Source organism: Toxorhynchites rutilus, chromosome 3, assembly GCF_029784135.1.
Source record: "Toxorhynchites rutilus septentrionalis strain SRP chromosome 3, ASM2978413v1, whole genome shotgun sequence".
Lineage (NCBI taxonomy): Eukaryota > Metazoa > Arthropoda > Insecta > Diptera > Culicidae > Toxorhynchites > Toxorhynchites rutilus.
The window spans coordinates 139,675,894-139,702,955 of record NC_073746.1 but is presented as its reverse complement, the minus strand read 5'-3'; the positions used below and the strand labels follow the sequence as shown (position 1 = coordinate 139,702,955).

The window sequence follows — 27,062 nt, the reverse complement described above, 5'->3', positions numbered from 1 at the left end:
TTTATTATGTACATTGTCGTAAAATATATTTAATCCGCATCACCCAGCAAACATTAAATCGTATAATTTTGCACGTGTCAAGTCTTACAAGAAATCCGAATAAATCATAATCGCATATAATATCAATCAAAGTATGTATCGTGTATATTTGAAATCGCATAAAATGCAAAAACTCGATTTTATATACCATTATCAAATTAAGTCGCAATTCGGTATAACAAACATCAATTTTATGATGTACATTGTCGTAAAATATATTTAATCCGCATCATATGCGTATATTACGCTGATGCAGTTTGTGTGTCGTATAAGCCTATAATTTAAATCGATTCAGTACTGTAGTAAATCGTGTTGCATGATGAAGAAAATCATGAAACAGTAAATCATATTAGATCCTAATAAAGAACATATAACATCATATTGAAATGTCAATGAAATGCAGATGCACGCGAAAGTTTTAACCGCTGTTGAATTAAATTTCAGATAGCTGGTGGATGATAATCCAGACGACCGGAGTTCGAACCCACATTGGAGCAGTTTCATCAAATCTGTGTACATTCATATTCCACTTCCAACACAAGTCAATCAAACAATTATTATTTCTACAAACATAAATACTCATATATAAAAATGGCGATTCGTGAGGCTATAATAAACATTTTACGAAAATATTTTGCGCCATTTGTTTTTTTTCTATGTCTGTAATAAATCGTATATGAGTATGGCAAAAGTCGTATTTGGTGCTTTGACAATTCATGAATATATTCATATTAGATCGCAATTCAATTTCAACATAATCGCTATTATAGCCGGTCAAAGTTGCATATTCATCCAAACAAATTCGGTAAGCATTTGCCATGTACGTATATGGCCTCCACTTTTGCATGCATATCCCAGTTAGGCGCATTATATGCCAACCAAAATTTAGGGCATATGATGTTATATATACGTTTGTTATGCGATTTAATGTTTGCTGGGTATTACCAAAGTTATACGACGGATTTCATGCCAACTAGTCTAAGAAGTTGGCAGCACCATCTCAGATAGCAGTGAAACGTTGTGGGTGTACAGACATTTGTCATTTAAGCAACTTTGCAAATTTAAAATCTTTGAAAAAAGATTAGACTATCACCCTTATTCTCATTTACGGCCGTATCCGTATTCATTCGTCGGATGCGATACGTCGTCATAGAAAAAGCTATCCTCATTTACGGCCGTATTTCTGTGTACTAGATTTACTTGAGCAAACTGCTTTATCGACATCGATGACAGATGTTTTTTTAATTTTTACACTTGTTTTCGATTAGGAGCATTGTGTACAGTCTTTATCGGAGGAAGAAACAGAAAAAACCGAAGTTCCCGATTTCCAACAGACATTTTGTTGTGCGAAAGTCGATTATAGGCAAATTTATCGTGTTACTCCAATGACAGCACGATTGATCTAATACCAGGGACAGACATACAGCTGTACTTGCGTTGTACGTGTACAGCGTTGTACAGGTACCATCGTACCATGACAGACATACTTTGGTTGTACATTGTACCGTATGTCAAACTGACAATCAGAATTTTTTCCAATTTTCACCACATATTTCAATGAAAAAGGTTTTTATTTAGCGTCTTAGCTATCAAACACAACAAGCAAGTTTCCAGTCAAAGTTATTAACTCAAGAGAAAGTCAATGAAAAGAATGTTTACCAAGTGTTTTGATTCGATTTGTTTATGCTACCCACCACTAACCGTCTATGGCGCTGCTCACAGTACAACTGTAGCCATGTACAGCGGTAAAATAGGTCGGTACAGGTACAGCGATTGTACCGAGTTGCTTGCATGGTTCTAGCGCTGTACATGGTGACAGACATACAATTTTCGAAGTACAACGGTAGTACAGCTGTATGTCTGTCATAAGTATAATGTGATAACAAATCGATAGTATATGAATGGAATCCGCCGGATGATAAGCGCATTGGTGTAGTCGCGTGAAATTCATGCCAGTTTGTGTGCAACTGCCTACGACATTACATCGCAATTAAAGCAGACAAGTTGGTGCAAAAGAGGTATGAAACGGCTAATTGCACATGTTCACAATAATAATGTTCTTTTCCCTCAGCACTATCACACTCACCCATGAATGAAAGCTCCAGTCGTTCGAAACTGGTTGCAGTAGGTTTTTGGACCGATATCTATGTTTGCTTCGTCATGGAGAAAAATACCAACAGAGTAATAGACCAAAGAAAGTTACGCTTGGAATCCAGCTGACTTCTGAAAATTTTCCGGTCACTTTCGACAACAAACGTGTTCGCCTGTTCTGATTGCCTAACCGATAATTACAGTTCTAACAACAAGTTGGTTTTCTCGAATGTCAACGTGAAAAAAGTAAATCATATGTGCTCACTAAATGCCGATCAGGCTCTTGCAATCAAAAATTCTGTTATTTTTGGTATAATTGATGAGGTTCAAAAGTTGCACATTCGAACGGTACCAATGGGTGAGTCGGTACGTCGTTTCGGTGTTTTAACGGTGCGAATGGATCTTCAGGACTCGAGTGGACTGACTCCTTCGAGTTAGAGCGCGCCAACTCTGACGACAAATGTAACTTCCTCAAACAACATGGATCTGCTTAATCCAGGAGCCAGCAATGCCAAGTTCGGCTAAGAAGCTGAAATTCAAGTCTACATATCAACGAGCAGAATACGTTCGAGGTGCTACATGCACCTCAATTCATGCAAACGGAGAAGACTATCACCCTTATTCTCATTTACGGCCGTATCCGTATATTCATTCGTCGGATGCGATACGTCGTCATAGAAAAAGCTATCCTCATTTACGGCCGTATTTCTGTGTACTAGATTTACTTGAGCAAACTGCTTTATCGACATCGATGACAGATGTTTTTTTATTTTTACACTTTTGTTTTCGATTAGGAGCATTGTGTAAGTCTTTATCGGAGGAAGAAACAGAAAAAAACCGAAGTCCCCGATTTCCTACAGACATTTTGTTGTGCAAATGTCGATTATAGGCAAATTTATCGTGTTACTCCAATGACAGCACGATTGATCTAATGTGATAACAAATCGATAGTATGTGAATGGAATCCGCCGGATAATAAGCGCATTGGCGTAGTCGCGTGAAATTCATGCCAGCTTGTGTGCAACTGCCTACGACATTACATCGCAATTAAAGCAGACAAGTTGGTGCAAAAGAGGTATGAAACGGCTAATTGCACATGTTCACAATAATAACGTTCTTTTCCCTCAGCGCTATCACACCCATGAATGAAAGCTCCAGCCGTTCGAAACTGGTTGCAGTAGGTTTTTGGACCGATATCTATGTTTGCACCCTTCGCATACCTAATCTTGAATTTGTTCACACTGAGAAACTCGGAGGAGGTATGATTATGAGAAACATCTCGGAAAAAATGGATTTATTGTTTGTTTTTTTTATTTTAGAACCAATTCTTCGCTCTATTTTGATGGATTACTTTGAGGGTATCTCTTATTTATATTGCGCACTCGAAGACGGTTCAATGTTCTACTTCGTCATGGAGAAAAATACCAACAGAGTAATAGACCAAAGAAAGTTACGCTTGGAATCCAGCTGACTTCTGAAAATTTTCCGGTCACTTCCGACAACAAACGTGTTCGCCTGTTTTGATTGCCTAACCGATATTTACAGTTCTAACAACAAGTTGGTTTTCTCGAATGTCAACGTGAAAGAAGTAAATCATATGTGCTCACTAAATGCCGATCAGGCTCTTGTAATCAAAAATTCGGTTATTTTTGGTATAATTGATGAGGTTCAAAAGTTGCACATTCGAACGGTACCAATGGGTGAGTCGGTACGTCGTTTCGGTGTTATAACGGTGCGAATGGATCTTCCGGACTCGAGTGGACTGACTCCATCGAGATAGAGCACGCCAACTCTGAGGACAAATGTAACTTCCTCAAACAACATGGGTCTGCTTAATCCAGGAGCCAGCCAAGTTCGGCTAAGAAGCTGAAATTCAAATTCAACGAGCAGAATACGTTCGAGGTGCTACATGCACCTCAATTCATGCAAACGGAGTAGACTATGTCACTGATTTCGGTGTAGTTGTGTAACGATTCGAATACTTTTACATTGTCGGCACAGCATTGGTCAATCCAGAGGAACTAGAACCCAAAGTAAGAAGGATTATCATCTATCACTAGCGAGAAGTTAGCGAGAAGGACATCAAGGGTACGTGCTATTCCCTCGTTGAGTTCAACGGCCGAATATTGCTAGCCTCAATTAAAAAGTACGATCGCATGAATGGACTGATGATAAGGATTTGCGACTTGAATGTAGCCATTTCAATAATGTGTTGGCATTATATTGTAAAATTTGGGGTAAGCTGGTGGGTGATTTGATGCGATCTATCACGCTGCTGCTTTGGGTATCCAACGGAAAGTTGTTTTGAGGAGACCGCTCGCGACTATAAACCAAATTGAATGACAGCAGTAACAGCAGTACGATTTCCGTAGCTCGGTTTATCATATGAACAATTTTTGTATTTATTTGAAGGGGCGCAACAACGGATGACGAACGACAGCGAATACCAGAGGTAGCTTAATCCCATCTCAGTGATATGATGAATATATTCCGCCACGGTTCGCTCGTGATGCACAACATCGGTGAGCGAACGATGCCGACAACGGGCTGTGTGCTATTTGGCATAATCAGCGGTGCAATTGATCTGGTCACACGAATACCACCTGATTATGAACTATGAATTTCTTCGAAAGTTACAAGAAAGTTTGACTGACATAAACAAATATGTTGGCAGAATTGATTATTCGTATTAGCTTAGTTTACACACCGAAATGAGAACGGAACGTTGCGAGGGATTTATTCATGGAGACCTTGTAGAAAGTTTTCTGGATTTAATTCGGGAATAAATGTACGATGCATTAGGGTTGTGGATCGACGTGGATGGAGCTAAGGAGGAAGCGGTCGTAGAAACGAGAAATTAAACACTTTTCTAAAAAAGTTTATTAATGAATCAACTCATTAATCATGTTGGATATTTCCTAGCGTTCGCATCTTTTTAGGTTAGTTGACTCTTCCGAATGCGATCATATTACTCATTCTTATTCGACAGTTTCTTTCGCTCGAGCTGATCCTGCAGTGTGATGCCTTTCTTGAGCTCAGCCTCAAGAGAATCTATTATGACACCACCACCGTGGCTTTCATCACTGAGCAGACCTGAAAGACCATTTCCATCTGCAGATGACAACAGAGGAACCACATTAGAATGACCAGCTGTACCTGTTGCTGCTGTTGGTGCAACTGAAGCTGGTGGTGGTTTCCCACTGAAGCCTGTGTGCATTGGAGTGGGCGACCATTTGGGCGAATAGGTGCCGCCACTATCGTTCGGATTTTCCTAGGATCAAGCATACCATCGAAAAATCTACGTGAGCAAATCTGTTCCGGGTACCGTCCAGCTCCTGGAGGAATTTTCCGACGAGAATGCCGACCTCCGTAGGGTAGCGTGCCCATCGAGACCACTTTTCAATTTCTCCTCGAGACCTCGAACGCGAAGCTAGGGGTAGAAGTTTCATATGAGAATAGTTGAGCCAGTTTTTAGGCAATATACGAGATGCTAACGCTTGCTGGTGGTGAGGGTAAACAACGGCTTTTCCGAAAAATATTCACCAATTGCAGTCTCAAAAAATAACAAAGCGAAAAGAATGAACATTCGTTCCTATAATTTATAAACAATCGTCTCATACTAATATACTTGATGGGAAAACCTATCGACAAATCAATCGATGCAATTTTGCAAAATATAAATCTGACAGTGAGAATTTGTATCTATAATTCCGCTTGCATAAAAAATATGACAATGATGAAACGAAGCACGTTATTATAAAAGGTAATAAAATAAAAAGAACATCCACAAACATATAAAAATGTGATCATATAAATAACGGTAATATATAGTACAAAACAACATTAAAATTGAATGTTGCAAGAGATAACCATTTCTGCACTGGTAAATGCATTGTAAGAATCCGGTTCTCTCGTAACATGTAATAATTGATCTGTGAAATTCGATGCTTCCTAAGATGTTCTAGCGCTCATGGGACCACCACATTTCTGTTGACAAAATATGTGCGTGGCGGAAGGTAGTTGCTCTTGCAGTCGGCTTTGCCGAGAAATGTGTAGAAATATATCACCGGCCGGTTAGCAGTTTGACTAAGAACCAAAAGACTTCGCTGCATGTTTGTATGAATTGCTGCACAGCTGCATTTGGTTCACCGTTGTTAATTACAGCGGCAGCAATTCGACTGTTCTGATCACAAAGCGTCTTGCGTTGATCCTGCAGTTTTTTAAGGAGTAAAGCGTTCTGCATTATGAATTGGGTATGGAACTGAAGCTTACGTTGGGATGGATAGCGCGGCTGTTGGGTTGATCGTTGCTGTTGTTGCATTTGTGGTGGATCAGTTGCATTCTCAACGTTGTTTTTCATCAGCATTCGGCGCAAAATACCGGTCTGTTGGTTTTGCCTAAGAATTTGCATTTAACATTGTAAACGTAAACACCTCCTGACTGTCAACGATGTCGATAATGTAGTACACCAATAACTTGATCTAGTACGACTGTAAATTGAAAATACGACGAATGACTCGGCCGAAAACAAGGATGGGATTTGCGTACGTATCCTATTCGTTCAAAAACTATGATAAGGGTGTATATTTTGAAAAGCGTCAACATTTATTTTCTTACTTTTTACAACAATTCATTACTCAAAAACTATTATGTGTACAAAATTCTGGTCAAAGGATGAAATATATGAAATTATTTGCATTTTCATGAAAAAAATACCTAAAGAAAAATTGCTCTGAAAAAAAAAAAATTAAAAATAGAAATTCATTTTTCTCACAAACGTTTTTTTAATTCTGAAAAAAATCATGCAAATACACTTTTACAGGGAAAAAATTCTAACAAGTTTTTCATGTTTATTTTGAAAAAATTACCACTAATCCTAATTCTGTTTAAAGTCAAGATGGCAATATAGCGTATTCAACGATGTTTTAGATCTTATAAAAATATGGACTTTTGTCGAAGACATCAACTTTCTATATTTTATAGTTTTTGGAACATAAGCATTTTTGTATGGAGACTCCTGAAAAAATAATGTTTTTCTCATAACTTTTTTTTTGTGTAAATTCTAGCGTTTGACATGTACTTGACATATTTCTAAATAGAAAAGAGTTCGCAAAACATGTAAACAAGTTGTTGCTAGAAAAACTCTTTACCTGTAAAAGTGCCCATCTTCTGATGTATGAGTGACATGTTGGAAATCGTAAGGGCTATTCATATCTATTTTTCTAGAATTTTAAAAATAACATTTTTATGAGAAAAAAGAATTTTAATATTCAAAACATTTTTTTAATAAAATTTTGTTTGATATTCTTCAATAAAAACAAATAATTCCCTATATATCATTTTCAAATTAACAAATTCGAGATTTAAAAAAAATTATTCACTTCACCCTGAGATCATCAGTCCTATTCTTATTCCGGCGGATTTCCATTTCGTTCAAAACCATTATCTCGTTCGAGTTATAATTTCGCATTCCCTATTTTGAACGTTTTGCCCATTTAATGTTCAAAGAGAAACAGATCGATAGAAATGCAAAAACAACTCGAATGGAATACCGAATATAATTTTATCAAGTCGTTTGAAATATTTGGAATCGATCGAAATACAGAATAGGGGTGTATACGAATAAAAATTATACCACTGCATTGGTACTGAATTTAACAACTGTTTATTCTATTATTCAACCGGTTGATTATCTGAACCGGTAAAGTTGAACCTTCAAGGAAATGATATGGGCGCGAAAATAATAAACACGTATTCTTGGTCAGTACTTAAAAGGCAATCAACGATCATGTTTCTGTAGAGTTAAAGTTATTATTACTAGTTTTTTTTTAATTCTATATGGTTGTAAATTCCTGGGTTGAAATATTGTTTCATTAGCATTCACAATGTCTGAGAACGGAAACAATAGACCGGAATCATCGGAAATGGACGACCTGGAACAACTGCTACTAGAAGCTGAAAGTGAAGACATGATCAATAACGTTAGTTCTGTGAAAGCTAAGGAAGATCCAAGTAAGAAAGTCAAAGCGAAACCTTCCCTCACATTATCCGGATCAACGTTTTTGGAAGAGTTCGTCCGGAAACCGAACGCTAAAAATGTTGAAAATTCTGTTAAATCTGGAAGCGCAGTTCATGGTGGTGATACAGATTCTTCTGATGACGAAGAAACACGTAATTTTTTGGAGCAAAAGTATAACGAGTATGGAAAAAGTATCAACACACTGCTGAAACAAAAAGAGGAAGAAAAAATAGATAACCGAATATCTAATATGATCGATCAAGCGTTGAGAAATGAAAAGAAGGACGCATCTGAAAGACCTGCACAAAGTGCTGCTATAGCTGAGAGTACGCCTAAACAACAATTTAATCCTTTCCCCGGAACGGTTAAAGGCGATCCATTGCCCCCCTCTAAGAATGATATACCGGATATCTTCAAAAAAAGCGTTTATACGGATCCTGTATTCGGTATACGAATTGTTCATCCGTTGGTTTCAAGTGCTGTGCTTCAAGAGCGTATGGAGGGCAAAAAAGCAGTTTCAATGGCGCGTATCAAATACCACATTGAGCACGAACAGTTGAAAAATGATTGGGCCATTGCGGGTGTGGTGTTGAACAAGAGTCCTCCCAAAACTACATCGAAGGGCGGCCAATTTTCTATCTGGAGGCTTAGCGATCTTCACGGAGAAATCAAAGTCGTCAGTTTGTTCCTTTTCTCGCAAGCTTATAAAGATCTCTGGAAGACTGCGGAAGGAATGGTTATCTGCATTTTGAATCCCAATGTTTTTGAACGCAATGATGATAGAAACTCTGAGGCAACTTTATCAATCGATAAGTCTGCTAAAGTAATGATATTGGGACAATCGAGAGACATGGGCACTTGCCGTAGTAAGAAGAAAAACGGTGAGAAATGCACTGCTTTTGTGAACTTAGAAAAGTGCGAATACTGTGTTTATCACGTTAAACAAGAGTACAGCAAGGCATGCAATCGGGGAGGACTGATTTCGTCTACTGCTGGACGAGGATTGAACGAACTGAGGAATAAAGTGCTAGGCAAAAACGAGGTACGTTATTTTTTCTATGTATTGTTAGTCTCGATAATGGACAGAATGTAACAAGTGTTTACACTTAATAGGTTTTCTATGGAGGACAAAGTTTTACAGCAGTGAAGGCGAAAAAGAATCCAAAGCAGGTTGAAAAAGATAATCATCGAATGATGACCTTGTCGGAGTATTATCAGTCACCCCTTCAAGGAACAAACAGTGCAGCGGTTCCGTCCTACCGTCAGCAGCAGTCCAAAGCGCATAAACCCTCTGCAGCTGGATTGGAAATGAATATGAAACAGCGAGAAAAAGATCTGGAACGATTGAAACAATTGGGCTCGACTAGTTCCGTTCCATCGGTTACACCACAAAAAGACATCTCCAAAGAAGTTCCAAAATCTGAACAAAAACCTACGCCTCCTTCATCTGCCCCTAACGAGTTTGAGAATAGGTCATTCAGCTTTCAAGCCAAGCAAACTCCCCGGTTAAGTACTGGTAATTTTGTAATCGATTTTGCTGCAACTCCAAAACAAGCTATTTATTCACGTCAAAAAGCTATGGAAATTCTGAAAAAGAAACCTTTGGAGAAATCCAACCCGAATTTTATAAAATATCGCGGAACTGACGTAGGCAAAAAACGAGCAATTGAGGAAATCATCTCCAATGAAGATTCAAATGAGAACGTTTCGAAGAAGCAAAAACTCGAACAAGAAGAACAAACTCGAAAAGAGCGACTCAAAAAGATCCTGGAAGCCACCTCTTCGCATACGGATTTGATAAAGGCACATGAAGACGAGCAGCAAGAGAAATATTTCAAAGAACTCGAACGGAAGGAAGCGATGGAAGAGAAAATGTTGAATACTTACCAAGTTGCGTGTAAAGCTGTGATATGCAAACAGTGCAAATATATTGCCTTCTCGGCTGCTAACCGTTGCAAAGTGGAACGACACGAACTGACGGTCAGAGATGCCGAGAAGCGATTCTTCAAGTGTGCCGATTGTGGCAATAGAACCATATCGTTACATCGCTTACCTAAAACCACCTGCAAGAATTGTCAGAGTTCACGCTGGGAACGTTGTGCGATGATGCGTGAGAAGAGAGGTCCGCTATTGGGTGCATCCTTGTCGATCCGAGGAGATGAGGAGAAGCATTTGGGCAGCTGTGCCAATACAGCAAATTTGAATCTGCTGGTGCCGGAATGTGATTGAAAAATACTAATGCCTGGTGTATTTATCGACTGACTTGTAACACAAATTGTTCTGAACAATAAATAAGGCAATCAACATATTTATTGTATAAGGCGAGGCATGTGGTTTGTTGTTAGATTCCTATTCCTATTCAATAAACTTTTTTTTGAGATCTGCTTTGAGAGCATTGGGCTGAACGAAATTTGTTTCGGTTGAAACTGCCTAGTAGTCTTTGGGCCTTATTATGTAAATCGAGTCGATAAGAGTTTTGCTTTTTGCAATTTTGGAGAATTTTTCGAGTTATTTGGTTTGCTTGTCGCACATCTTCAGGGAAATAATTTGTTTTGGTTTGCATCCCTGATATTTTTTAGGCCTAGGGTTACGTCTTTTTTTCTTTGCATTTAAGAGGCTTTAAACTTTGCAGTTCAGTCGCCTCTATTTTACGTCTTTCGGGAACACATTTGGGGGTTCAAATTGAAAAACGAAAATCGTTCACATCGTGAAAAATGTCCAATTTCAAACGCTTATTGCTCAGTCATTTCTTGATGAGTTGATGAGATTTTTGTATCAAACGATTTTCACACTCCATAATATTTTTTTACAATAAAATGATATATGTCACGAAACTAAAGGTGAGTGAAAGCAAGTCACATTGAAATTGTCATTCATTTGCATTAGGAAAATTAATTTTAACAGTAAATATTATAATTGGGAAATATTTATTATCATATAACATGAATCTACATTAATTTTCCGAGAAATTGTACATGGAAGGTAAAGAGTCTGATGGAGACGTGGATTCGTCTGGTTGATGGCAGTTTAACAGGATCGTTGTAGTATTCAATGGTTGCGATCTTCGACAAGCTGTACGATGTTGCTTGTTTTGTGAGTGGGCGACCGGTTGGTAGACCGTTGATGAACAGGTTGGCTCGTTGTTATCTTGCGCTACTGCGAGCTGTTCGTATTTGTTTATTATTTGCATAATTTCAATTCTGCAATTGAGATTTAAAGTCCTTGGTAATGACGACATAGTTGGTACCAATGACAGCACAAAAAGACGATTTTCATCGTTCTCCGCCGTGTTTTTCTGTTCCAGTCTGTTCAATGTTTGTATGATTCTTTCTTCGACAGAATTTAATCTTATTCTGTCAGTTCGAGAGAGAGCTCTTTGTGGTGGCGTTGAATCTGACGAGGTACTAGTGTGCTCGGAATCTGACTGCTCTCCGCGTGGTCCTTGCCGCATATTATTTGTTTCTCGTGATTCTTGCTGCATATTATTTGTTTCTCGCGGATCAACCGGGTCTCTTAAAAATTGCAAATACTGAGAATACATGTAGGTTTTTGAAAGACTTCCTCCGCTTTCAGATTTTCTTTTATTTCCCTGCAAGTACTTTATGAACGAATCCCTTATATTTTTCCATTTTTTCTGTAGTATGATTTCTGAAAAAAAAATTAAAACACATTTCTTTATACATTATTGTATAAAAATAAAGTGTCAGGATGTTCATTGATTGATTTATACAAGTTGGGAAATGTTATGTTATTGTTAGAGACATATGCAACGCTGTTTGAATGTGCTTCGTGGAATTGCTATAAGGTACACCGGGGCAAGTTGAAATCATAACTTTTACTAGGAATGACGGATTGACGTGATAACGAGAATCGCGGAAAACGCAAAGAACTAAAAAGGACAGAAGAACAAAGACTGTCAATCATTGACATTGATTAGGTTCTACTGTGTTTTGATAAACGTTCGGCAGTTCAAACCGAGCAAATCGAAACATCGCCGGCGAGCACTAGCGTGTGCCACTTGCAAAATCACATTCCAACCAACTGTATGAAGGGTTAGCAGAGCACCAGAAGTTCGGAATAGTTTCATATGAGCTAGCATGCTGCTCATTTTACGAGGGCAGTCCGATAAGTACTTAGTCTTAGACTTCTTAAATCCATCTGAAAAATACGTTTTCTCGAGGTCTGCAAAGTAGGCCTCCAAGGCGGCGATGACCTCCTCATTTCACTTAAATTTCTGCCCGGCGAGTGACTTTTTCAAGTTTGGAAACAAAAAAAAGTCGCGCGGGGCCAAATCTGGAGAATACAGCAGTTCGTAGTGCATTTCGACCAATTTGGCCGTGGTAACGGCGGAATTGCAATTCGGCGTCGAATTAGCCCAATAATTCGGCATAGTAAAGTCGATGTAGATGACACCTTGTGAATCCCCGAAAACGGTGGCCATCACCTTTCCGGACGATAGGACAGTCTTCGCCTTCATCGGAGCACGTTCGCCGGGTGAATCCACTGTTTCGACTGTTCCTTGGTCTCTGGTGTGTACCAGTTTCGTCGACGGTCACGAAACGACGCAGATACTACTTCGGATTGCGCTTAAACAGCGTCAAACACTGCTCTGAAGTGGTCTCACGATTGCGTTTGTTGTCCGGAGTGAGCAAACGCGGCACTCATCGCGCCGACAGCTCTCTTATGGCGGGTTTAAATTAGGGAGATCTATAGCTATAGATGGATTTATTCACGTGAAAATAGGTGTAAACGGGTGAGAATAAATATGATACACTTATTCGAGGTATATATAACTTGAATAAATTCAGCATATGTAAACGCTTGTGAATTTCTCACTGGTGAGCAATCACTAAAATTGGATGCAGTTCTACTTCAGGTGAACAAATTCACCGAAAATATGAATATATTCATTATACAAGTTCACGCTAGTGTAAACGGTTGATGCGAATTCTATAAATCTCATCATATTTCTTCACATGAATATATATCACTAGTCTAAACCCACCCTTATGCCCAAAAATTTCATGCAGGATACGACCCACGCGGTCTTTTGAGATGCCTACTGTTTCAGCTATCTCGCGCACCTTCAATCGGCGGTCTGCCAATACGAGACCGTGGATTTTTGTCACGTTTTCCTCCGTGGTAGCCGTTTTCGGGGCACCTGAGCGTGGCTCATGAAAAACCGATGTGCGACGTTGAAATTCGTTAAACAAAAATTTTTGACGGTCGCCATCGAAGGAGAAGTCACCGTATACAGCATCCAAGCACTCTTTGATTTCGCTGCGCGATTTCCCTTCCAAAAACAAGAATCGAATCACTGACCGATATTGCTCTTTTACCATTTTTCCAAAATCCGCGGACACGCCCGCTTCCACACACGGTCAAAACAAAACTACGACTCCGATTCGGCTGAAATTTTGACAGTTTCCGTTTACGAGAATGTACTACACGATCGTAACCTCTTTTGCGATACTGACACAATCGGGCGATGAGGCTAAGTACTTATCGGACCGCTCTCGTATATATAATAATGCATTATACAGTGACTCAAACTCGTAATCGTACTCCACCATGCAGATCCTTTCCCCTTCTTTTGAAAGTCGAAAACAAGCTCTCGGAACATTCTATTTAGATAAAGTTATAGTGTCATATGAGAGTTAAAAGGTTTGCTATCTGTTTTCAGAATAATGGTTTTTTCTCGGATAGAGCCGAAGAACAAACTACTGCTTTGGTTGAGAACACAGTTACTAATGAAAATTTTATTTCTAGGTTTAAAGTCAGCGCCTGCTGCGCATGGATATTCAAATTCAAATTCTGCACGCTAATATTATCTTACGCTAATACTCCTCCTCGTGCTAATCTTGAATTACTCCCATTTGGCTTCGTAAATCCTCCAAACGGACTCGTTGCAGTGGCTTCGTCAACATGTCAGCTAGCATCGATTCCGAAGGGCAGTACTGCAGGTTGATTAGCTGTTGCTGATGGAGATCGCGAACGAAAAAGAATTTCGTTTCAATGTGTTTCGTCCTTCGCTCCAAACGGTCGCTTTCGATTACCTTGATGCAGCTCTGGTTATCTTCGTATACTGGAATTGGCTGGGTTGAAGACTCGCCGATTTCATCCATCAATCGCTTCGTCCAAATTAACTTCTGGGCTCCTCTGCAAGTGCAACCAATTCGGCTTCAGTTGTGCTGAGGGCCACACACGACTGCTTTCTGGAACCCCACTGGATCAGGCCTCCTCCGAACATGATCAAATGCCCAGATTTAGACTTCCGGTCCCGCTGGTCTCCTGTCCAATCCGCGTCAGCGTATAGCGACAAGCCATCGCTGTTGCATCCCAGTGCCAGCTTGAGGTGACTGCTTGTTGCTAGATATCGCAGCACTTGCTTAGCTTCATTCCAGTCTTGTTGGTTGGGGCAACTGGATTTCTGCGCCAGGATCGTCGTGCTTACTGCAATATCCGGACGAGTGTGCAGTGCCACGTAAAGCAATCCTCCAATAAGGCTAATGAATTGGTGGTTATTCGGTAGCTGGTCATGCTCCTCCTCCTTCAGCTGCAAATAGCCTGGATCGATGGGAACCTTCGACGGTTTGGCATTTTCCAAGCTGAACCTCTTGACTAGCTTCTTGATGTAAGTCTGTTGGTTCAATTTGAAGCCATTCTGTCCACGTTCTACCTCCATACCCAAGAAATGATGAGGATCTCCCAGGTTGGTAACGGCGAACTGTTGCTCTAGGTATCCCAAGATGGAGCGGAACTCTTCCTCTGACTGCGCGACGATGACCATATCATCCACGTAGATTAGGATGTACGTGAATGCTCCTCCTTTCTTCCGGATATATAGGCATGGATCTGCCTTCGACTGGATAAACCCTATGGCCTTGAAGATAGAATCCACCTTCTTGTTCCATACTCGCGCTGACTGTTTGAGTCCGTATAGGCTCCTCCTCAAGCGGCATATGGTACCCTCATTTCCGGTATGGAAACCATCGGGTTGGCGCATATAGATGACTTCATCCAGCTCTCCGTTAAGATACGCCGTCTTGACATCTACGTGCTTCACAGTCAGATTCTTCCGGGCAGCGACGGTTAGCAACGTGCGAAACGTGACTTGCTTCGCCACAGGTGCGAAAACTTCGTCGTAATCGACACCAAACTTCTGGGTGAAGCCTTGCGCCACGATCCTGGCCTTGTGCCGCACGATGTTGCCCTTTTCGTCCTCCTTGGTTTTAAACAGCCACTTGCAACCAATTGCACGCTCACCGGGGGGTAGATCGACGAGCTCCCATGTGTTGTTCCTCACTAACGCTTGATATTCTTCGATCATTGCAGCTTTCCAAAGTTCGGCGTCTGCGAATTGTAACGCCTCCTTGAAACTACGGGGGTCACTAGCGGTGCGGCTAGCGAGACAGTTGCCCTTCTTCAAACGTTGCTGCTCCGATACCGATCCAAACGACGAACCAACCGTTGGCTGAACGTTGCGCTGGCCTGAAAATTGGTAGGACGGTAGGCCTTTACTCGGAGTATAATAATCAAGGTACTTGCCTGGTAATGCGCGCTCCCTTCCGCTGCGCCTCAACACCTGTGACTCGGGTGGTTGTGAAGATTGTCGCGGGGGGAGCGCAATGATTGTCACGTCACCGTCAGAAACATCACTTTCGCTGGTTTCGACTTGCGAGTAGTAGTTGGATGCCTCCGAATCGTCCGAATCATCATCTGACTGCTCCTCTTCTTTTTCTTCCTCAGGTGGATGCGCCTCGATTACATCGACGACATCTGCTTGTGCTTCTTCGAAATCCAAGGACACGAATGTACGCACCTACGTTGGCTTCCTCACTGGAGCTGGTACGGTATCGGATGGTTCGTGGGACGGTTCACTAATGAAGACGACATCCCGACTCTTGAAAACCTTCTTCGTGGCGGTATCATACAAGCGGTATGCCTTGGTATCTTCATCGAAACCCACGAGAATTGATTCCTTGGACTTGGCATCCCATTTGCGCCGTTTTTGCTTGGGAATGTGTGCCATCACCTTGGCACCAATCACACGGGTGTGTGACAAATCCGGCTTACGGCCACTCCAAGTCTCCTCCGGTGTTTGCTTGTGCCCTTTGGTCGGGGAACGGTTGATCAAGTACGTTGCAGCTGCCACCGCTTCGGCCCAGAATGCCTTCGGTAGCTTCGCTTCAAACAATATGCATCGAGCCCGCTCGACGATGGTCCGATTAACTCGCTCGGCCAGACCGTTTTGCTCCGGGGTATACTCCGTTGACGTCTGGTGCCGGATGCCCAATACTCTCAGCCGGTTCTGGAAAGACTTATTGGTGTATTCCTTACCATTGTCTGTCCGAAGAATTTTCAATTTGCATCCGGTTTGCCGCTCTGCGAGACTGTGGTAGTGGATGAACGCTCGCAGCACCTCGGCTTCGGACTTGGTCTCCAGAAAATAGATGGAAATTCGTCTCGTCTTATCGTCGGTGAAGGACACGTAGTATCGACTTCCGCCCAACGATGTCTCCTCCATCGGACCGCAAATGTCTGAATGGACGACCCCCAGCACTTGACCTGCACGATGTTCCTCCTTAGGAAAAGGTAGACGGGACTGTTTTCCCATCGCACAGACGACACAATTTCCACAAGTCGTTTCTTCGAACTGTATACCAGAAGCTAGACCACCTTTCAGCTGCTTCAGGCTGCCTACATTCAGGTGACCCATTCTCCTGTGCCACGTGTCGATATTGCTTGATGTGCATGCCAGTGACGTTGCTATAGTCTTTTTCGTTCGCGCTTTCCTATCCTTCCGTTGGTCGACGGCTGGGAAAATTCCATCAGCATTCGCTATCGGCTTCACCGCATCCCACAGGTCCTCAAGCTCCAAAAATGTTTCCACCGCAAATTTCCAAGTTGCCCAATTGTCGCGACCAGTCAGGCGTTCTATGGACGGTAGGGTTGACAAATTTTGAACTTAAGCTGCTGCTGGTACCGGTGCTGGTTCACCGCTTCCGCTTCCTCCTGAGTTACTCACCCCTATTCTGTATTTCGATCGATTCGAAATATTTCGAACGACTTGATTAAATTCCATTCTGTATTTCGTTCGAGTTGTATTTACATTTCGTTCGATCTGTTTCTCTTAGAACATTAAAGGGGCAAAACGTTCGGAATAGGTGAAGCGAAATTATAGCTCGAACGAAACAACGATTTCGAACGAAATGGAAATCCGTCGGAATACAGAATTGGGCTGACTACCTCCAGTCGACATTTTTTCTTCACTATTCTCGAACTTTCTTCAGTTTTCCGCTGGGCCCATAACCTCTCGGATAGAGCCGAAGAACAAACTACTACTTTGGTTGAGAACACAGTTACTAATGAAAATTTTACTTCTAGGTTTAAAGTCAGCGCCTGCTGCGCATGGATATTCAAATTCTGCACGCTAATATTATCTTACGCTAATATTTTTATTTCTCTCAAAATGGCGAATGCATGAAAATTGACTCAAACTCACAATCGTACGCTGGTTGAAATCTCTACTCGATTTCGAAGGCGTTGGCCAATTTCCGAATTCCATCATTAGTATGGTATCCTTTGTTCATGGCAACTAACTTTAGCTGTCTTTGGCCATATCTACGAGCTTTTTTTGTATTCGGAAGGAATATTTATCAATTTTTTCATAAAGTGGTTTTTAAAATCGTAATTTTTTAGAAATTTAATGGTTTCTAAATTTTATGAACAGATAACTTTCTCTGTTTTTCACTGGTATTGATGTCGGAAGCTTGTGAATATCAATAACTTTTGAGCAATTGTAATGTACAAACTTTATATGTCTTGAGCTCTGGCTTATTGTCTTGGCAAAACTTGAATCCTCGATTCCATCCCATTTTGTTGACACTTTGCTTCATATTTTCCTTCAGGATTGTTACGGACAGCTGAGGCTTATCGCGGATCGAGTTACAGATCCATAAGATAAGCAATATTTGAGATTATATTTAGAAAAGACCTCCAAGCGAGGTATAGAAACGTTTAGAAAGGACCAATGTAAGGCAATTAAAAGATGTAAGAGCTCAAGTGTTTTGTTAGGCTAGAAAACGCTTGTAGTTCGAAATTATTGCCGGTCATAAATTCAGAATGGACGAATATTTAAATAGCGTCCGGTAAACAATTTAATGCATGCATCATTTAGGATGCATTTTTATTACCCTTTTCCATCCCTAGCTGCGCTCAGCCAGATACACCAGCAGGGTGTAATAAAATAAAAGGATGTTATTTAGAGCGAAGGATGGAAAGGGGAAATCCAAGAATAAGATAGGCGCACCGACGAGGTGCTATAAACTTAAGGTATTTTCTTAGGGTAGTGCAGCCGTCTCAGACTGCACGTTACCATACGCTAGAAGAAGGGACAAGGAAGGTAGATGATCTAAACGAAACCGATATGTTATCGGTTTTCAAGAGAGAGAGAGGAGATGTTCCTCGTCAATCTTAGTTTAAGGAACCATGTATATATTGTGAAACTTTTGAATAAATTTTTTAGTATTGTAACAGAACTCACGCGAAAGCGTTAAAATTTTTCTTTCAATAGAGAAATTTTTCATGGTGGCTCCAGAGAGGAGCAGTGAAGATTTCCAAAGTGGAAAAAAGTGAAACTCGCGAACTCTTCTCGACAGTGGATGCGAGAAGTGATAATTCGCGAAAATTTATCGGCAGTGGATGCCAACAGTGTTAATCGCGAATAAAAAGTCTTTTTCAAAGTTAATTCGCGAACTATTCATCGGCAGTGGATGCCAACAGTGTTAATCGCGAATAAAAAGTCTTTTTCAAAGTTAATTCGCGAACTCTTCAAATAGCAGTGGATGCCAAAAGTGAAACTCTTCTCGGCAGTGGATGCGAGAAGTGATAATTCGCAAAAATTTATCGGCAGTGGATGCCAACAGTGTTAATCGCGAATAAAAAGTCTTTTTCAAAGTTAATTCGCGAACTCTTCAAATAGCAGTGGATGCCAAAAGTGAAACTCTTCTCGGCAGTGGATGCGAGAAGTGATAATTCGCGAAAATTTATCGGCAGTGGATGCCAACAGTGTTAATCGCGAATAAAAAGTCTTTTTCAAAGTTAACTCGCGAACTCTTCTCAGCAGTGGATGCGAGAAGTGATAATTCGCGAAAATTTATCGGCAGTGGATGCCAACAGTGTTAATCGCGAATAAAAAGTCTTTTTCAAAGATAATTTGCGAACTCTTCAATCGGCAGTGGATGCCAAAAGTGTTTCTTTCAACCGAAATAAACATTGTGAATTGATTAAGAAACCGGCAGTGGATGCCAAAAGTGTTCCTTTCAAACGGAGACAAATATAAGTGAATTAACCAGCAAAAACCTTAAGCAGCAGTAGACGCAGCAGCACCAGCAGTAGCACCACCAGAGGTGACAACAACATCCGAGCCAGAAGGCCTCCCAGGACAAGGAGAGAATCGCCCAAGCACCAACACGGAAAGACGGAGATAGGACCGGATCAACAAAAAAGGTGTGATTTTTCCATTTTAGTTTAGTCATGTCTTATCAATTCATTAGGAATAAGAATGGCAATTGCCGCTTGTGCAATGAGCCTGATTCTAGGGACGATTTAGTCGCGTGCGATGAATGTGACCGATGGTTCCATTTGACATGCGCAGGCCTAAATAAAAAACCTAAACAAACAGAAAGATGGATATGCCCCAAATGCAAGACCATAGAGAACGAATTGTTAAGACTTCAAAAAACACAACCAACACCAATAGAAGAGATGATGAATATCCATAGAGAATCTATGCGGGCTCTAGTAGAAACTCTTAAAATTAAGAACGAGGGTAGAGAAGAAACCCCTGATTCAAATAGACTGTTACACCGGCAATCTCTCTTAGACCTCCCCTATTTTGATGGGTCATATAAGATATGGCCTAGATTTAAAATAACGTTCGAAGAAACTACCCTTCAAGGAAACTTTTCCGATTTAGAAAATATAAATCGTTTACAGAAATATCTCAAAGGAGACGCGCTGAAATTAGTGAGCGCTCTTTTAATCGATAAAGCTAATGTTCCAAAAATAATGGAAAAACTAAATCTACGGTTCGGAAATCCCGAAACCATTTATTCGAATTTATTGAAGGAAATGCTAAATGCGAGGAATCCACATTTTGGATCACCCCAAACAATGATTGATTTTGTAACATCGCTTGATTGTTTCGTGACAAATATAAAAATACTAAAACACGATGAATATCTCAATGATCCTAGATTGATTCGTGATTTAGTTTTAAAACTTCCAAACGACTTGCATCATCAATGGATCAAGTTTGTAGCTGATACAAAGAAAACAAGAGATATAATTGATCCATTTATACCGACGCTAGAGGACCTTTATAATTGGTTAAAACCTCAAGAAGAGTTGGCCACGATGCTACAGTCGGAGAGGAAAGAAAAACCTCATAAGAGCGGATATTTGAATACACATGCTGTAAAGGAACAAAAATATAAGCCGAAGCGCCTACCAAAGTGTTTCGCATGCCGAAACGAGCATAAGACATCAGAATGTTCAATTTTTAAAAATATGAACGTTCAACAAAGGAGTGATTTTATTTTTAAACACAGGCTATGTTTAGCATGTTGTAATTATACAAACCACATGGCAAAAGATTGCAGGATCGCAAAGCCTTGTGGAATCGATGGATGCAAACTTAGACACCACGCATTACTGCATAGAGCAACTCAGAGAGATGCTAACCTTAATAATACAGAAAGCGTTAATTGTCATGTAAATAAAGAGAACAAAATACTGTATCAAATCCTTCCAGTTACATTGGGCTGCGGAAAAAAGGAAATTAAAACTTTCGCATTTTTAGACCCTGGGTCATCAGTAAGTTTGATTCACGCTGATATTAAAAATAAACTTGGAACACAAGGGCGTAACAACCCCTTAACGCTGGTTTGGACTAATGGCGAAACTCAGCAAGAACTAGATAGTGAAGAAATTTCCCTAAGTATACAAGGATGCAATAATCAACGTTATAACATACATAATTTGAGGACTGTGTCGGAATTATCTCTTCCCTCACAGTCAATGAATATTCATGAATTACGACGAGAATACAATCACTTAGAAGATATAACTCTCGAAGGATATGAAAATGCTATGCCAAAAATACTGTTAGGTTTACCGCATTCGTTTTTGATAAGCGGTAGGGAGACGCGATCAGGTAAATTTAATGAACCAGTCGCACAGAACACTAAACTCGGATGGGTTTTGTTCGGGCAAACTAACGAACATAAAAAATTGAAAGGACACGTGCTGATGAACGACGAAATTGATTCATCAGATTATTTCAATAAAATGATGGAAAATTATTTTAGCCTAGAAGATTTCGGGATAAAAGTACCTGTAAAAACCTTGATGTCTAACGATGAAAAAAGATCGATTGATATCATGAATTCCACTTTGAAATATGAAGAAGGAAGTTATGAAATTGGGCTGCTTTGGAAACAGGAGGATGTACAATTTCCGCATAGCTATCAATCAGCCATGAACAGACTACGTGGTCAAGAATCAAAAATGCGTAAAAATCAATGTCTACGTAAATGGTATGTTGAGAAAATAAAGGAATATGAAACCAAGGGATACGCTAGAAAACTCACTCCCACAGAACAGCAGCAACGTGATCCAAAAATATTTTACTTACCGCACTTTACAGTTGTGAACCTAAATAAACAGCCCATAAAGCCACGGCTTGTTTTTGATGCCGCTGCTAAGGTTAAGGGAGAGTCCCTAAACACGAATTTATTACAAGGCCCGGATGCAACGACGTCGCTATTTGGAGTGTTAATACGATTTAGAGAAGGAAAATTTGCGATAACTGGAGACATCAAAGAAATGTTTCATCAAGTTAAAATAAGAAAGGAAGATCAAAATGCCCAAAGGTTTTTATTTAGGGAAAACTTTGACGAAGATCCCGACGTGTATGTGATGCAAGTGATGACCTTTGGAGCTACCTGCTCGCCCGCATGCGCACAGTTTGTTAAAAACACAAATGCTGAGAAATTCAGAGAAAGTCATCTTCAGGCAGTAGAGGCCATTCAAAACAACCATTACGTGGATGACTACCTAGATAGTTTCGACGATTTAGAAAATGCCTCAAAAATTGTGAACGAAGTTATTACCATTCACAAATATGGGCACTTCAATATCAGAAATTTTATATCCAACAGTAATGAGCTATTGGGACAAATCCCGGAAGAAAATAGAACGGAAGTTAAAGAAGACTTATTAGGAAAATTTGAGGAATCATATGAAAAAGTACTCGGAGTGTATTGGGATACAAAAAAGGATTTTATTCGCTACAAGGTGGATATTCCTGTTACACAGGAGTTTACGAAACGAAAACTGCTTTCACAAAGCATGAGTGTTTACGATCCACTTGGTTTATTATCACATATAACAATTCAATCTCGAATTCTAATGCAGGAGCTCTGGAAAAGTGGAATAACATGGGATGAACAATTAAACCCAGCACTAAAGAAAAAATGGGAGAACTGGCACACAAAACTGGAAGAAGCAAGAGCAATAAGAATACCACGTTCATATGCCAATTCTTCTCACCCAAAAGAACGAGAACTACATGTCTTCGTTGATGCATCTGAGAATGCTTATGCAGCAGCAGTATACTTAAGGAGTGTATATGAGTCACACATTGATGTCAATATCGTGGCTGCCAAGGCAAGAGTCGCACCAACTAAAATGCTTTCCATACCACGACTCGAATTACAAGCCGCTGTATTAGGAAGCAGATTGGCTAAGACAGTAAAAAACGAGCTACGTCTATCAATAGATAGAGTAGTATTTTGGTCAGATTCCAAAACTGTATTAGCATGGATTCGTTCAGAACCACGCAAGTACAAACAGTTTGTTGCCTTACGGATAGGAGAAATATTAGAAACCACATACGTAAACCAGTGGAAATGGGTGAATAGTAGGAATAATCCAGCGGATGAAGCTACGAAATTATCAAATAGTAATTCAATCTGGTTTACAGGCCCACAGTTCTTATATGATAATGAAGAAAACTGGCCAAATGAAGTTCAGAGAAGCGACACTGACGAAGAATTAAGACCACTGCACACTATTCAATCGAAAGAGTTTAGTGGTCTGAAAAGCATTCACATAAATTGGTGTTCGGATTTTGTGAGATTGAAGCGTTCTGTTGCAATTGCATTCAAATATATCGATTGGCTGAAATCAAAATGCAGGAACCAAAGCTTCAATAAAAATATTGACAAGGAGGACCTGGATTATGCTGAGCTCGTTTTAATATATAAGGCTCAATGGGAGTCATATCCCAAAGAAATGGAACTCTTACAAAATAAAATGAAAATTCATAAGGGAAGTGAAATTCGAGCACTTAGCCCGGAAATTTGCACGGATGGAATAATGAGATCAAAGGGACGTATTGAGAACGCTAACTGTTTACCAACTTCAGCCAGAACACCTATCATTCTGTCCTACAAGCATTATGTGAGCACTTTGATATTACGTCATTATCACGAAAAATATCGACATAAAAACCTGGAGACTGCCATAGCGGCAGTGCGACAAAAATTCTGGATAACAAACATCAGAGTTGCTATTAAGACAGTTAGAAGGAAGTGCCAATTTTGTAAAAATATGTCTGCGGAGCCAATTCCTCCAATGATGGCAGCCCTACCACGTTCTAGAACTACACCATATTGTAAGCCATTCACGTATACAGGCACAGATTATTTCGGCCCTTATGGCGTGTCTATTGGAAGACGCACTGAAAAACGTTGGGGATGTTTGTTTACTTGTATGACAACAAGAGCAGTACATCTCGAATTAGCACAAGATATGAGCTCAGACTCTTTTATTATATGTTTCCGAAATTTACAATATCGTAGAGGTAAAGTGCAAGAGTTGTTCAGCGACAATGGAACTAATTTCATTGGAGCAAGAAACGAATTTGAGAAAATTCTTAGAAGGCTATCAGACGACGGAGTCAAATGGCATTTTAATCCTCCCGCTTCACCGCATTTCGGTGGAGTATGGGAAAGAATGGTGAGAGAAGTTAAAAGCCTTTTACCTCAAAAACAAGAAACCATACCAGAGTATGAACTTAGAACCATACTAACCGAAGTTGAATTCCTCATTAACAATCGCCCGTTAACGCATATTCCTTTAGATACAGAAGACGATGAGGTTTTAACTCCTAATCACTTTCTGTTAGGTTGCGCTGGTGAAGCTGTCATTACGATCGACGACGTTTCCAAAGCAGAAGCAACTCGTCAACACTGGAAAAGAGCGCAATCAATTGTTAAGGGATATTGGAATCGGTGGATAAAAGAATACCTCCCAACCCTAACTAAAAGAAATAAATGGTTGGAGAAGACTAAACCTATAAAGGTAGGGGATATCGTGGTTTTTGCCGATGAAGAAAAGAAAGGTAAATGGCATAAGGGCAAGGTGATAAGAACAACAACTAATATGGATGGGCAAGTTAGATCCGCTACCGTGGAAACAATTAAAGGTGAAATTACTAGACCAGCTGTAGAATTAAGCGTAAGAATTCGTAGACTAAATGAAGGAATGTTATCTTTGAAGGGAAAGTATTCCGAAGAAAGAACTAATATATTCGCAAGAAAATGTTTTGAGACCACAACGTTAGCTTTGCAATTGATTGATGGCATAACTCGAAAATACAGGATAATTAAGACTCACCCTTTAGCCGAAAATGAAATGCAAAAGGCAATTCAAAATATAAAGAAGCAATTACCAGAAGGATACTCAATCCTTAGAGACCCACTTGCAGTTAAATACAACATTAAAATTGAAAATGGAACAGTAAATATAATAATGGAAAATGTAATTATTAATAAGGAAAACTTCGAAGTATTCAATGTAATCCCTATTCCTGAAAATGGAAGTGTTATAAAAATAGATCACCATGTAATAGCAATTAATAATAAACATGAATTTTTTTACCCAGATGGAAATTTAATAAAGCTTAATGAAAGTCATTATGTGGTAAATCAGCCAGAATTAACCAGAGTTCCAGATTGCATAGCTGGAGCATTACTTCATGAAACGATAAAACAAAAATGCTCAACAAAGATGATGGAAGAACCATACACCATGTTAACAAAATTGAATAAGATCAACTCTATATTGTACACAACGAGCGACCCTAGCAAGATAATAATCCATTGTAATAATGTAGCCATGTCACCGCCTTATAAGAACGCGATCATAGAACTGTTCCCAGATTGTAAGATCCTAACAGAAAAAACTATTCGTTATGCCCAAATATCTGGACATAACGGGGAAGCTAGAATATTTTTTAAACCTATTCAGAAACTACCATATGTACTAGAAAAACCAAACATAAATGAAAATTTGAATACAACTATCTCGAGTAGAAATCCATATGAAAAGGTAGATATAAAGGATACAGTAATACCTGAAGACGATTTTATAAAAAAGAAACACGTATATACATTTGGAGGTACCATAACTGTTATTTCAATGATTATAATAGTAGGAATTTACGTATACATAAAATTAAAGAGAAGAAGTAATAGACAAAATAATAGAAGAAATGATGATCCGCCTTCGTTATTAGACATGATACGGCTAAATAGAGTTCAGGAAGAATCAAGAAATATTCCTATTATTTTAAACCGTGATAGTTGTCTATAATTGAGTAAATCTATGTAGTAGATTTACGGAGTCCGGAATGTTACGGACAGCTGAGGCTTATCGCGGATCGAGTTACAGATCCATAAGATAAGCAATATTTGAGATTATATTTAGAAAAGACCTCCAAGCGAGGTATAGAAACGTTTAGAAAGGACCAATGTAAGGCAATTAAAAGATGTAAGAGCTCAAGTGTTTTGTTAGGCTAGAAAACGCTTGTAGTTCGAAATTATTGCCGGTCATAAATTCAGAATGGACGAATATTTAAATAGCGTCCGGTAAACAATTTAATGCATGCATCATTTAGGATGCATTTTTATTACCCTTTTCCATCCCTAGCTGCGCTCAGCCAGATACACCAGCAGGGTGTAATAAAATAAAAGGATGTTATTTAGAGCGAAGGATGGAAAGGGGAAATCCAAGAATAAGATAGGCGCACCGACGAGGTGCTATAAACTTAAGGTATTTTCTTAGGGTAGTGCAGCCGTCTCAGACTGCACGTTACCATACGCTAGAAGAAGGGACAAGGAAGGTAGATGATCTAAACGAAACCGATATGTTATCGGTTTTCAAGAGAGAGAGAGGAGATGTTCCTCGTCAATCTTAGTTTAAGGAACCATGTATATATTGTGAAACTTTTGAATAAATTTTTTAGTATTGTAACAGAACTCACGCGAAAGCGTTAAAATTTTTCTTTCAATAGAGAAATTTTTCAAGGATGTTCAAGTTTGCTGAGCCCAATCGCATAACATGCACTAATATGTAGCGAATAATCGGTGCTCTACTGTACTAAAGTTTTCTTACGACATACCTACCTAATCTGAACCGTTCTGTTGCTGTCATTTTTTCACCTCCTAAAATAATACTAATTTCCTCCCAACACCGTCTCCTGTGTATGCGAGTGCTGTAATCCGTACTTTTCATGGCCCACAGAGCGGGCCTTTTTTCTACCTCACGAATCAGTTTCCTAGCATCTATTTTCCTATTCATTTTCAGAATTCTATTTTCACAAGAAAAACCACAACACTGCAGCTTTCAACATGTAAACAATCCACTTTTGACAGCGCATAAAAACAATAACAGTTCGTGCGCTGGGTCCAAAATAAATAAAATAACATGTATGTTGTTCTCTGATTAGTGCACGTAGTGGTAGGCAATGTAGTGAGATAAACAAAAACATTGGACCTTGAAC

The 27,062-nt window shown here is 39.8% G+C and overlaps 2 protein-coding genes and 1 long non-coding RNA gene across 5 annotated transcripts; 2 read left to right on the top strand and 1 right to left on the bottom strand.

The window, feature by feature from the left end:
* The first annotated feature begins 2,988 nt into the window (after nucleotides 1-2,988).
* Nucleotides 2,989-3,704, top strand: LOC129775290 (uncharacterized). Its single transcript, XR_008742914.1, has 3 exons — nucleotides 2,989-3,205; nucleotides 3,259-3,389; nucleotides 3,450-3,704. It is a non-coding gene; the product is annotated as an uncharacterized LOC129775290 (long non-coding RNA).
* A 4,119-nt stretch (nucleotides 3,705-7,823) lies between these two features.
* LOC129776834 (protein MCM10 homolog) lies at nucleotides 7,824-10,474 on the top strand. 2 transcript variants are annotated; one of them, XM_055782719.1, is made up of 3 exons: nucleotides 7,824-7,890; nucleotides 8,008-9,191; nucleotides 9,263-10,474. In XM_055782719.1, exons 2-3 carry the CDS (start codon nucleotides 8,016-8,018, stop codon nucleotides 10,376-10,378), a joined length of 2,292 nt encoding a protein of 763 aa, XP_055638694.1. In that variant the 5' UTR covers nucleotides 7,824-7,890; nucleotides 8,008-8,015; the 3' UTR covers nucleotides 10,379-10,474. The 2 variants fall into 2 exon arrangements, with proteins under 2 accessions (XP_055638694.1, XP_055638693.1); XM_055782718.1 differs by having other exon boundaries at nucleotides 7,845-9,191.
* Nucleotides 10,475-11,059: 585 nt separating this feature from the next.
* Nucleotides 11,060-26,924, bottom strand: LOC129778538 (uncharacterized). 2 transcript variants are annotated; one of them, XM_055785498.1, is made up of 2 exons: nucleotides 26,686-26,924; nucleotides 11,060-11,797 (listed from the first exon to the last, which is right to left on the bottom strand). In XM_055785498.1, the coding sequence occupies exons 1-2, from the start codon at nucleotides 26,858-26,860 to the stop codon at nucleotides 11,103-11,105; spliced, it is 870 nt and encodes a 289-aa protein (XP_055641473.1). In that variant the 5' UTR covers nucleotides 26,861-26,924; the 3' UTR covers nucleotides 11,060-11,102. The 2 variants fall into 2 exon arrangements, with proteins under 2 accessions (XP_055641473.1, XP_055641472.1); XM_055785497.1 differs by lacking the exon at nucleotides 26,686-26,924 and adding an exon at nucleotides 21,849-22,514.
* Nucleotides 26,925-27,062: the final 138 nt, after the last annotated feature.